Source organism: Lepidochelys kempii, chromosome 26, assembly GCF_965140265.1.
Source record: "Lepidochelys kempii isolate rLepKem1 chromosome 26, rLepKem1.hap2, whole genome shotgun sequence".
NCBI classification, from domain to species: domain Eukaryota; kingdom Metazoa; phylum Chordata; order Testudines; family Cheloniidae; genus Lepidochelys; species Lepidochelys kempii.
In genome coordinates, this window is record NC_133281.1 from 16,174,855 (window position 1) to 16,185,149 (window position 10,295).

Sequence of the window (10,295 nt, forward strand, 5' to 3'; positions counted from 1 at the left end):
TTTGCTGGCTGTGACCTTTTGCAGGATCTTTAATAGCAAAAGCTTTGCTCCCAACTGTGTGTTGAGTATTTTTGTTAACTGGAAGTTAATAAAAAACAAGATAATAAAAGCCAGCCTGGCAAAATATCCCATCCCCTCTCAGCTGCTCAGGATTTGCTTCCTTGGTGTGGGTGATGTCATAATGCCATGAGTTCCAGAGTCACCAGAGAGTCTCCCAGGAAAAGGAGAGTAGACAATACTTTAATTTCCAGCACTAAAAAGAAAAAGGCAATATTGTCTGGGGTGTGCAGGGGAACTTCTGCAGCCTTCTTCCCATCGCAGGCGGCTATTGGGTCAGAATCCTTTTGAAATAGAACTCAGTGATCTCTGTCTCGCCCGGGTGGTTGGTGATGCGGATGGGCTCGCTGCTCTTCTGGGAGGTGCAGAGAAACCAGCCCGGGTAGGTGGCTGACTCGAAGCGGTGGGTGCTGCCTTCGGGAATGTTGTGGAAAGTGAAGCGAGCGGCTTGCTCCTTGTCTTCAAACAATTCCATTATTTTCTTATCCTGAGCGGGGAACAGAAAGGAAGATGCCGTTGCAGGAAGCTGGATTATTTCCTGGGAACAACATTCCCTGGGCGTTTAGCCCTTAGTTCTGCTCGCACATCGGTGAGCTGACTGATCAGGAGTTCTGCAAGCGTCTCTGTTATTCCTAACCAGCCTCAGGACCAGCTAGGATAACAGTTATCAGCCTATTGGTTATTTGTGCATGGTCACTGTCGGCAATTGGTCACCAAAGTCACACGCTACTGATCCTGCTCGCTGATTGGCTGAATGTTGTTTTATAAACAGGGGACTAAGAAATCGTGAATATCCCTGTTGGCAGGTGACAATGGATGGTTATCTATCCCTTCCCCAAACATTTATGGGAACATAAGCCCACTCGTAGCAAGGGCTTACCCGCCTCTGGCTTTGGGCCTGTCTGCTGCCTCGGTTTCCCTTTCCTCCCCAAAAAGAAAAGGAGTACTTGTGGCACCTTAGAGACTAACCAATTTATTTGACTGAACTTCACGCTGCCAGTGTTTTCTCAATAACTCTCCCCTTCCGGGAGCCTGGTTTATTAGCACAAAGTTCTAAACACACAGATCTTCCCTGAGCCTTCCTAGGGGGCTCACCGCCTCGGGTCCAGGCTCTGAGTCCACTCCCTGCTGAGCCATCCTTCCTAGCAGGTCTCTCTCCCAGCTCTTCCAGCTCTGCAGAGACCCTCTACCTAGATCTCCTTGCCAGCTCTTTCCTAGAAGTGAAGCGAGCATCCACCCCCAGGTCTGCTCTCCCTGCAGTCTCCTCTGATTGCCCTCATATCCTGCAGCAGGCCTCGTACACCCCATCACATGACCCTTGTCTTCATTCCCTCCACCCAGGCAGGTGGGCTAAGATTGGCAGGGTCAGATCAAGATGAAAGGGTCAGATTGCCCTATGACTCTGTCCATACAGATGCCCATGAACCGTGCATCGCATGGGGCCACAAACATGGCAAATGGGGCAGCAGTTCAGAGCTCCGATGCATTTTATTAAGCACCATTCAGTCCATATTGGACCAGCTCCATGGTGGGGAGAGAAGATACCTTCATCAGCTCCGCTCCTGCCGGTGGCAAGGACAAATCCCGCTGAAAGTGAAACCAACCAGTGCCAGACTGTGGTTTCAAGGCCTGGGCAAGTGGGCTCAGAAGCTGAGGGGCAGGGGTCGGACCCTGATTTCCCCTGCCCCCATTGTGTCTCCATGATGGGGCAGGGTCCTGGGCAGGGCCTGCTGTCCCTCAGCTTCTTGCTGCCCCCTGATGGGCACATGGGTCCTACTCACCAAGCTCCCACGTGGGCAGCCTTATCCGGGAACCAAGTCCACTTAGCCCCCAGCACTTGTCTGATCCACGAGGAGCCCCGCAATGGCCAGACCAGAGCAGCCCACTGCCCCAGCTACTTCAGGATCCTGTCCCTGGTGGGGGCCACAAGCTGCCACCTCAGAGGAAGGTGCAAATTCTGCCCCCCAAAGCTGGTAACTACCCAGCTGAGGACACTCACCTCCAGCTGCAGCTTGGGTTGGGACAACGTTCCGCATGACAGGCAGCTACTTCCTCCCTGGACGCCCAGGATGATGGGGTACTGTTTGCCCTGTACGAACCGGTTAGGCACCACACTGAGTTTCTCTGCAGGTGGAACATGAGAGGGCTCAGGTCTCTAGACTGCCAAGAGTCACTTTTCCACAGGGGCACTCAGATGCCAGCGAGAGGCAGCATTACTTCACCCCCCCCAGGGAGCAACCATGCAGGCAGCCCTTGAACCACAGACCTGGCCCCCTTGTGCCCCAGCCTGGCTCCTGCTCTGCATTGAGCTCCCTTTCAGAATCCGCTGGGCTGGGGAGAGCGAGAGATTCAGTACACAGATTTCCTCCTCGCAGGGCACCACCCCGGAGAGGGCAACACGGCCCTCAATCCTCTCTGCCTCGGCTGGGGGAAAGCAGCAGGACAGCCAGCAAGAGTGGGAAATGAGAGGGAGCATGGAGCTCACCAGGGTCTGAGTTGGAGGCCTCAGCCACAAGATTGTTGCTCTGCAAGCGAATGACCTTCTGCTTGGCGTCACGCAGGGTGAAGATGAACGGCATGGGGAGGTCCGGAGGATTGGGAACACCATCTTCTGGATGATCGGGAAAGGCAAAATGTTAATGCAGGATCTTTAACAGTAGAAATTCTCCTATGGTGACGAGAACTAAAGGGATCTGCCCCCCACCCCCCGACAGCCCCATAGCTCCTTGCACTCATAGAATATCAGGGTTGGAAGGGACCTCAGGGTCATCCCCTCCTCCCCTTCATTGCCCTGCAATGTCATAGCTCCCGGCACCCCATGACCCCTCAGTGTGAATGGTGAATTCAGCTCCTTCCCTCTTAACTTGTCCCCTATAAACTATCCCAGGGCGAGCTCCTTCAAGGAAGCAGGTAACTGTGCGGGGCTTGCTGCTGCCCCTGCATCCGGTCCCCTGGGCTGTGCTCCAATGATACAGACTGGACTCTAAGAAATTGCATCTCCCTTTTCATGAGAGTCCGCTCCCCGGGAAGGATCTGGAAACTGGAGTTTTTCCCTGACATATGACCATAAAGCGAGCTGCTAGATCCCAGGGGAGATGGTTTAGACTGCACATAATTCAGGGCATGGCCCTGGGGCCAGATTCTGTTCTCAGGGATGCTGCTGTAAACTGGGGGTGCAAGCAGAGATACTGGAACAATTGTATAGTGGGGGTGCTGAGATCCATTGAACTATACTGTAAACCAGGGGGTGCAGCAGCACCCCCACACTCCTAGTTCCAGCACCTATCGGTGCAAGGCTTGTCATCTGACCCTGCCACGCCCCTCTTCGGCACTGGGCTGAGGACAAGAGTGAGCAGGAATTCAGCCGATGAGAAGGCACAAGAGGGGGTTTTGCCAGGGAGCCCTCTCAGGCCCTGAGGTTCTCCTTTATCTGGACCCCATGCCCAGAGACCCACCTTTCTTAATGAATGTGTCGAACAAATCCCTCATGTCTTTGTCCTGATTCCCACAGGGTCCACTCGGCCGTCTCCCTGTCCCTGCTCCTGGCTGGGATGCCATTGTGGTGGACGTGTGCCTGGTGTCTGTCATGTCCTGGCGGGAGCGGGGTGGCTGGGAAGGACAGATGGACACGAGCTCTCAGGCAGGCTGGTCCCATAGGGGGAGTCCCATTGGCCCTGCTGAGCCAAGTTCCCCCCTGGGGGGGGGAGGTCAGGGCCCATCTTTGGCCCACAGCCCCCTTCAGATCTTGGTAGCCAGCAGCACATAGCATGGGGTGTGGGAGTAAGCGCCATCTGCCGAGCAATCTGATTGGCTTGGATCTTGGTGGGCAGCCAATCAAGGCTCGTTCCCCGTCTCACCCCCCTTGGCCCAGCTCCGGGGCAGCTCCCCATGGAATCGCCAAAGGGGCCGCCAGCCCCGTGGCCGCAGCAGGAGGAAGGGCATGGACCAGCCACTGGCGATGCTGCCGGGGGTGGGATGCTTCCCCACTAGGGCCTGGCCCCAGGACGCAGCTGTGGGGACTATGGGCGGTGACCCCTCTCTGCACCGACAGGGCTCAGCCAGCCCAGGATGCCCTATGTAGCAGGATCCAGGCCTCACAGTGCCTGTTAGCTGCTGGCGGGATGTGCTGGGCAAAGGGTGTTTCTCCAGCCAGGCCAGAGCCAGGGAATGAGACAGACACCAGGGTCAGTTAGTAACTGACCCCCCCTTAACCTAATAGGCCACTGGCAATCCCGCCCCTCACTGCTCTGCCCAGGACAGGTCCCTGGGGGTAGAGCCAGGGAACAGCCTCTGCAAAGCAGGCCCCAGAGTGGGTCCAGGAGGCCAGGCTGGGTCCCCACCAGGAGGCTGTGCCCCTTTGGAACCCACTATGGCCAGCGCTCTGTGTATCCAACTGCCCCTGACCCTGGGCGGGGTGACATGAGCACAGATCAGTACTGTGTGTGTGGAGGCCGATCCTGCCGCTGAGACTGGGCCCTCAGGGTAACTGGGGAAAGAACAAGGAGCTGTGAAATTTCTCTTTCTTGGGGGAGCTGAGGGTCTCAGACATGGGAGCAGCATCTGCCTCACTCCCCATTTACACCTTGGTATGAAATTACTGTCAGAGATTATGAGCGCAGACACTCTGCTGCCCTCCCAGCCCCCCTCCAGGCCCACTGACCCCTGCTCTGCTAGTTTGGCTGCTCTTCTATGATGAGGACAGGGGAAGATCTGATCAGTTCTGGAATTTAGTACCCAGAAGTTCCTTCATTTCTTCAACCCTCTGTCTCCCATAAATAGCGTCTCTACCTTGCATTGTCTCTTTCTCAAGGTGTGATGTATATGATGGTGGTGGTGTAGTAACATACGCCCCGCCCCCCCACCCAGAGGTACAGCCGCACCAGAGTTTATATCCACATCTGCTGTGTTAATATTGCAAAACGCCTCGATGGATGCAGCATTTCTTGCCAGAGCCACAGAGTCTAAAGTGCTGCTGTCTCCTAAAAGCATTGTCCATACAATGGGAACAGACTTACCTGGAGACGGTCCTCAGATCCGTTGGTTTTGTAAGATCTCTTGGCAGGGCTGATTCTGAAAAGGAAAGAGAGAAAGAGAGAATTGTTTCTTTATGCTTCCCCATCTGTCTGTACCCACCTGCTCTTACTTGGCTTATCCTTAGATTATCAACTCTTTGGGTTCTGTGTCTGTACAGTGCCTAGCACAGCAGGAGACTTGGCCGTGACTAGTGCTCCTAGGTGCTACCACAATATAAATAAAATAATAGAAAAGCATCCAGAGGACAAGCACAGTAACAAGCAAAGCTAGAGGAAGGGCCAAAGCCATCTTGGGTGTTGCTGAAGGCCCAGGGGCTAGCAGTGGAAGGAGTATTCCCAGCAGCAGACCTGTCAACAGCAAAACCTGTTGGGTGTCTAGTGTCCTTCTGTCACATGCAGGCTCAGGCTGAGTTCTCTGTAGCAATCACCCAGCTATTTATACTGGGAGGAACGGGGAGGGGTGGTTCTCATGAGAATGACTTCAACATGCAAATAACCCACACATTAGGATTTCCAGCATGGATAAAAGATCCTTCTGGACAAACCGGCGGAGTAGTTGAAAAGAGCCAGGTACCAACTCATCCAGGAGACTCCTTCTGCAGACCCCCAACCAGGCTGGCTTCCAACAGCAGATGTCCTATTGTAGCTAATCAGCCACAGATAACTCAATGTAGCCCACTGGTGGGAGCACTAGGTCTGAGCATGCTGAGATGCACCAAGTGCCCACAAGCACATGGACAATGTGCTGTTCACACGCTCAGGGAGGGGGCCCTACTCTGCTCTCATTTACTCCAGTGTAGATCCAGAGTAACTGCATTGAGGGCCCAATCCAGTGACCAGTATTCAATGGCATTATGTCCACTGGCCCAGTGAAGAACACGACAATCGCAGCATCAAGTCCGGAGGGCGCTTGTCTCCTTTGGTTGTTTAGTAATTTTTCCTCCCGACTCGGTTCCCTATTGCTTGCTGAGCTTGGCAGGCCCAGAACTCCTGTAGTTGTCCCAGCAGCAGCAAAGCTGCAATCATGTAACCACCGGACTTGGAGCTTGGACTAGGAGATGCCATGGGGAGTCTCTGGTGTAGGTGTGTAACCCACTGGTGAGTGCGTGTTCCAAGGCGCCTCCATGCCTGATCCATAGAGGAGAGGAGCCTGGTATGGCCCCAGCAAAGACACGAGGCTATGCCAGGTCGGAAGGTCCCGAGGCGATGACAATTCCCCATAGAGGGTTACACTTGAGATTGGTCAGCGAGCTGGTATTTAATAGGGACTCACTGATTTGGTACAAGGCTAATTTTGTAATCAGAACATCTTGTGATACTAAATCAAATGCCTGCCAGAAGCTTGTTTTGTTAACACAGCTACATTTGTCAGCCCAATGTGTAATCTCATTGGGACCTGCTTTTCATGCTGACAGGTGTGCATTACCCTGCCATCTTGTAACTCTTTGTTCGTTCAATTCTGGATCAGTCTGGGATGGACATCAGGCTAATCAGCCTCTAGTGACCCAAGTCACCCTATATAAATATTGGCCCATCATAAGCTTTATGAGGCCCTTCATGCGGGGAAGGGAAGAAACCCCCCTTCGTGGCTGTAGAAGCCCCACCCCCACCCCACCCCACCTGTCATGCTTGCTCTCTGAGCGGGGGCATGGCCAATGGATCTGTGCAGTCACAGCCACCACTGGGACCCTTCCCCGGCTGCCCCCCAAGCCTCTCTATGGCAAAGTGGATGAAGCCTCCTGGAGCAAAGAGCTGCAGCACGCAAGTGTGCAGACCCCCCCGCCCCTCCCTTTACACAGTGGAACACCCAGGCTGCATTGGGCTCCAGGCCCAACCCCCACTCGTTCCAGTCCCCCCCTCCCTCCGTCATTTGCTCTCCCCCACCCTCACTTACTTTCACCAGGCCCAAGCCTGGTGAAGGCTCCAGCTGGGGGTGCGGGCTCTGTGGTGGGGCTGGGGATAAGGGGTTTGGGGTACAGAAGGGGGCTCAGGGCTGGGGCAGCGGGTTGGGGTGTGGTGTGTGTGTGGGCTCTGGGGTGGGGCCAGGGATTAGAGGTTTGGGGTGAAGGAGGGGGCTCAGGCTTGGGGCAGGGGCTTGGAGTGTTGGGGGGGTGTGGGCTCCGGGAGTTTGGGTGCAGGAGGGGACTCCGGGCTAGAGCAGGGGGTTGGGGTGCAGGAGGGGGTTTGGGATGCGGGATCCCGGTGGCGCTTACCCAGGAGGCAGCCACCAGGCCCCGCAGTGCAGCCCCTAGGCATATGGGCGACCAGGGAGGCTCTGCGTGCTTGTGCCCACAGGCGTCGCCCTCGCAGCTCCCTTTGGTTACAGTTCCCAGCCAATGGGAGCTGTAGAGCCAGCACTAGGGGTGGGGTCAGCATGCGAATCCTCCCTGGCCCCCCATGCACCTAGGGGCTGCAAGGACCTGGCAGCCACTTCTGGGAGCTGTGCAGAGCTAGGACAGGCGGGGAGCCTGCCTTAGATGCAAGCCCCTGCTGTGGCGCTGACTGGACTTTTAATGGCCCAGTTGACGGTGCCGACCGGAGCCACCAGGGTCCCTTTTTCTTATGAATTACACCTGGTAGGACACGCACACCAGTGCTGCGAATTACACCTGGTAGGACACGCACACCAGTGCTGCGAATTACACCTGGTAGGACACGCACACCAATGCTGCGAATTACACCTGGTAGGACACGCACACCAATGCTGCGAATTATACCTGACAGGTCATGCACAGTTCGAATCTAGGCTGAGGCACATAAACAAAGTCCACAACTGCAGAGGTCCCAAAGATACTAAGTTTATTACACTCGAGCGTGGTGCCTCCCTGCTAGCCAGGAGGGGACCCTGAATACAGATTATACAAAGGTTATATACTTTTTAGCAAAGCATGTTGCCCTCGTGCATTGGAAACCTTAGCCAATAAACAAACCCTTGTCTTATCTACCACCTATCCCTGCTTGGTGCATTCCTCGTGCTAAACCAGTATGTTAATTACACAGCATGGTCCTAAAGCCATGCATCAGTAACCTTTATTATTAGGATGGGAGGCCTCACATCAAGGCCAAGAGACAGGGAGTTAGAGACTGACAAAAACCAGATACTGGGAGTCAAGGCAGGCTGGAGACATGGAGGAGGATTTTCACAGGGATTCAGTATCTAAGGATCACTCCTCCTGGTGTATGATGTGCTGGCATTTAAACAATGGTGGGCCCCAAACCAAAATGGAGTCACATGTGCTAACTTTTTCTTAACATTTTCGACTGGGCGTTCAGGTCAAAAACCAGACATCTGGCAACCCTATTCCCAACAGCAACTCTGAGCAGCTGGCCCCTCCCATGTGTTTGTCATCTTCCTCGTCACTGCGGAAGGCAGGACGGAGCAGAGTCTACGCAACATGAACAATGCAGGGCGTGAAGGGGAGACCAGCCCACTAACTCAATCTCCTTGCTCAAGTTAAACTGGTGCAATGATAATCATACAAAGAGTTGTAAACACTTGGCCTGCCTGAGTGTGCTTCACTTCCTTAGCAGTCAGGATTCAATGAGTTTCCTACTCATCCTTAGAGTCATCCTGGACAGGGCGAGGCCTGAATTTTGTCATCTGCCTCTGAACTTCGCAGTGGAGAATCAAACACAAAACACCTGCAAAACAAACACCTCTCAGGTCTTCACCTACCGCAAAGGAGCCAAAGCCACATTTTTTAACATTGCAGGTCACCCAGAAGCTCCCTCTAGTGTTTGCCTCCCTGTGCTGCATTTGCTCCCTCCTGCTTTAGTCCAGTGCCATGAGCCTGGGTACGTTTCCTCATCGTTGTGATTCAGCCATGCTGAGAGACCCCCTGCGACCCTAGGCAGCGGGGACCGGGCCCAGTTGGCTCTGGCAGTGCATGGAGATTCCCAGGTGGCACCAGCACCTCTCACACACCTGTCTCTCCAGTTTGTTTCTTTGTCCTTTTTGTTTGGTTTATTGACAGGTGTAAATAGTCCCCTCCTGCCTGCCCTCCAGCCTGGAAGCATCACTCACCTCTGCCAAAGGATGCCACACACAAGGTGGGCTCCTGACCAGCGCCCCTCAGTCCCCTCAGTCCCTTCGGTTTTGCTCCTCGGATGCAGCTGGGGAGCGGATAGAGTTGGCCCATGACTCACACTTCTGCTTATTGTTTCCTGCCTGGTTCTGTGACTCATGGGGATCCTTTGCGGACGGCTGAGAACTGTCCAGGCTCTCTGCTCAGCATCCTCCTTCGGCGCCTTCCTTTGGATCTCCACCACCATCAGTTTTTGTCCCCCAGAACCTGTTGTTTTCTGGGTCTTACAGAGGGGTCAGTTGAGGGGGTGGGTCTTGAGTTCTGGGCGGGCCAAGGATTCATATAGGCCTGTCTGGTTCTGCTCTGACCTGTGCCAGGTGATCTTTGGTGCTGGGTAAATGACAGATGTTTGCTCTGTTAACTGGCCCTTTCCTGTGCTGCGAATCTGTTCCCCAGCTGTCCCATGCTCACCTGCGGCATTTACAGAGCTAAAAGATTTTCATTCTACTCCCATTAGCTCTGCAGAAACCAACCCTGACCCAGATGAGGGGGCTGACATGCAGCCTGGTTTGCGCATCAACAACAGTCGTTCCAGGTGTGGGAATCTTTCTGGGGGTTGATGCATGGGCCAGGAAGAGCCCCACTTAGCTCTCAGATCCCAGGGTAGGTTGGCAGGGAGCTTTGACCTGGAGGCACAATAAACATGGAGCCCATGAGCCTCTTCTGACTGTCACTTTTCAGCACAGAGCCGCTCTTTAACTGCCAGTGCAGCTGAATCTCTCGCTCAGTTGCCCAACACCAGCTGGGTCTTGACAGTTTGCCTGCACTGACTCAGCTTGTGGCAGTTCCTCTTGCAGACCTACAGCTAGTTGTAGCAGTTCATCATAAATGCTCTGCTGGAAGTTGCTCAGGTCTGGCACAAAGGCAAGTGGTGTTTTCTGGTTAGTCTCCCACCCCCACCCTTTTTTTTTTAGCACTAGTGGATCCATGTTGTGCAGCAAATATCTCCACTGGCCATAGATGGGACACTAGATGGGAAGGGCTCTTAGTTACTAGAGAGAATTCTTTCCCAGGTGTCTGGCTGGTGGGTCTTACCCACATGCTCAGGGTCGAACCGATTGCCAGATTTGGGTCAGGAAGGAATTTCCCCCGGGTCAGATTGGCAGAGACCCTAGGGAGG

The 10,295-nt window shown here is 54.3% G+C and overlaps 1 protein-coding gene across 3 annotated transcripts; it reads right to left on the reverse strand.

The window, feature by feature from the left end:
* Positions 1-253: 253 nt before the first annotated feature.
* On the reverse strand, positions 254-9,179 carry LOC140903629 (interleukin-36 receptor antagonist protein-like). 3 transcript variants are annotated; one of them, XM_073325192.1, is made up of 7 exons: positions 9,115-9,179; positions 8,596-8,732; positions 5,073-5,127; positions 3,513-3,666; positions 2,543-2,668; positions 2,057-2,181; positions 254-544 (listed from the first exon to the last, which is right to left on the reverse strand). In XM_073325192.1, the coding sequence occupies exons 4-7, from the start codon at positions 3,643-3,645 to the stop codon at positions 326-328; spliced, it is 603 nt and encodes a 200-aa protein (XP_073181293.1). In that variant the 5' UTR covers positions 3,646-3,666; positions 5,073-5,127; positions 8,596-8,732; positions 9,115-9,179; the 3' UTR covers positions 254-325. The 3 variants fall into 3 exon arrangements, with proteins under 3 accessions (XP_073181293.1, XP_073181295.1, XP_073181294.1); XM_073325194.1 differs by lacking the exon at positions 8,596-8,732 and having other exon boundaries at positions 9,115-9,165; XM_073325193.1 differs by lacking the exons at positions 8,596-8,732; positions 9,115-9,179 and adding an exon at positions 5,439-5,498.
* Positions 9,180-10,295: the final 1,116 nt, after the last annotated feature.

Coding starts and splice junctions, on each gene's coding strand:
- LOC140903629 (XM_073325192.1), bottom strand. CDS start 3,645: ATGACAGACACCAGGCACACGTCCACCACAATGGCATCCCAGCCAGGA. Junction 2,669..3,512: donor CGACACATTCATTAAGAAAG/GTGGGTCTCTGG, acceptor CCGATCATCCAG/AAGATGGTGTTCCCAATCCT. Junction 2,182..2,542: donor GGCCTCCAACTCAGACCCTG/GTGAGCTCCATG, acceptor TTCCACCTGCAG/AGAAACTCAGTGTGGTGCCT.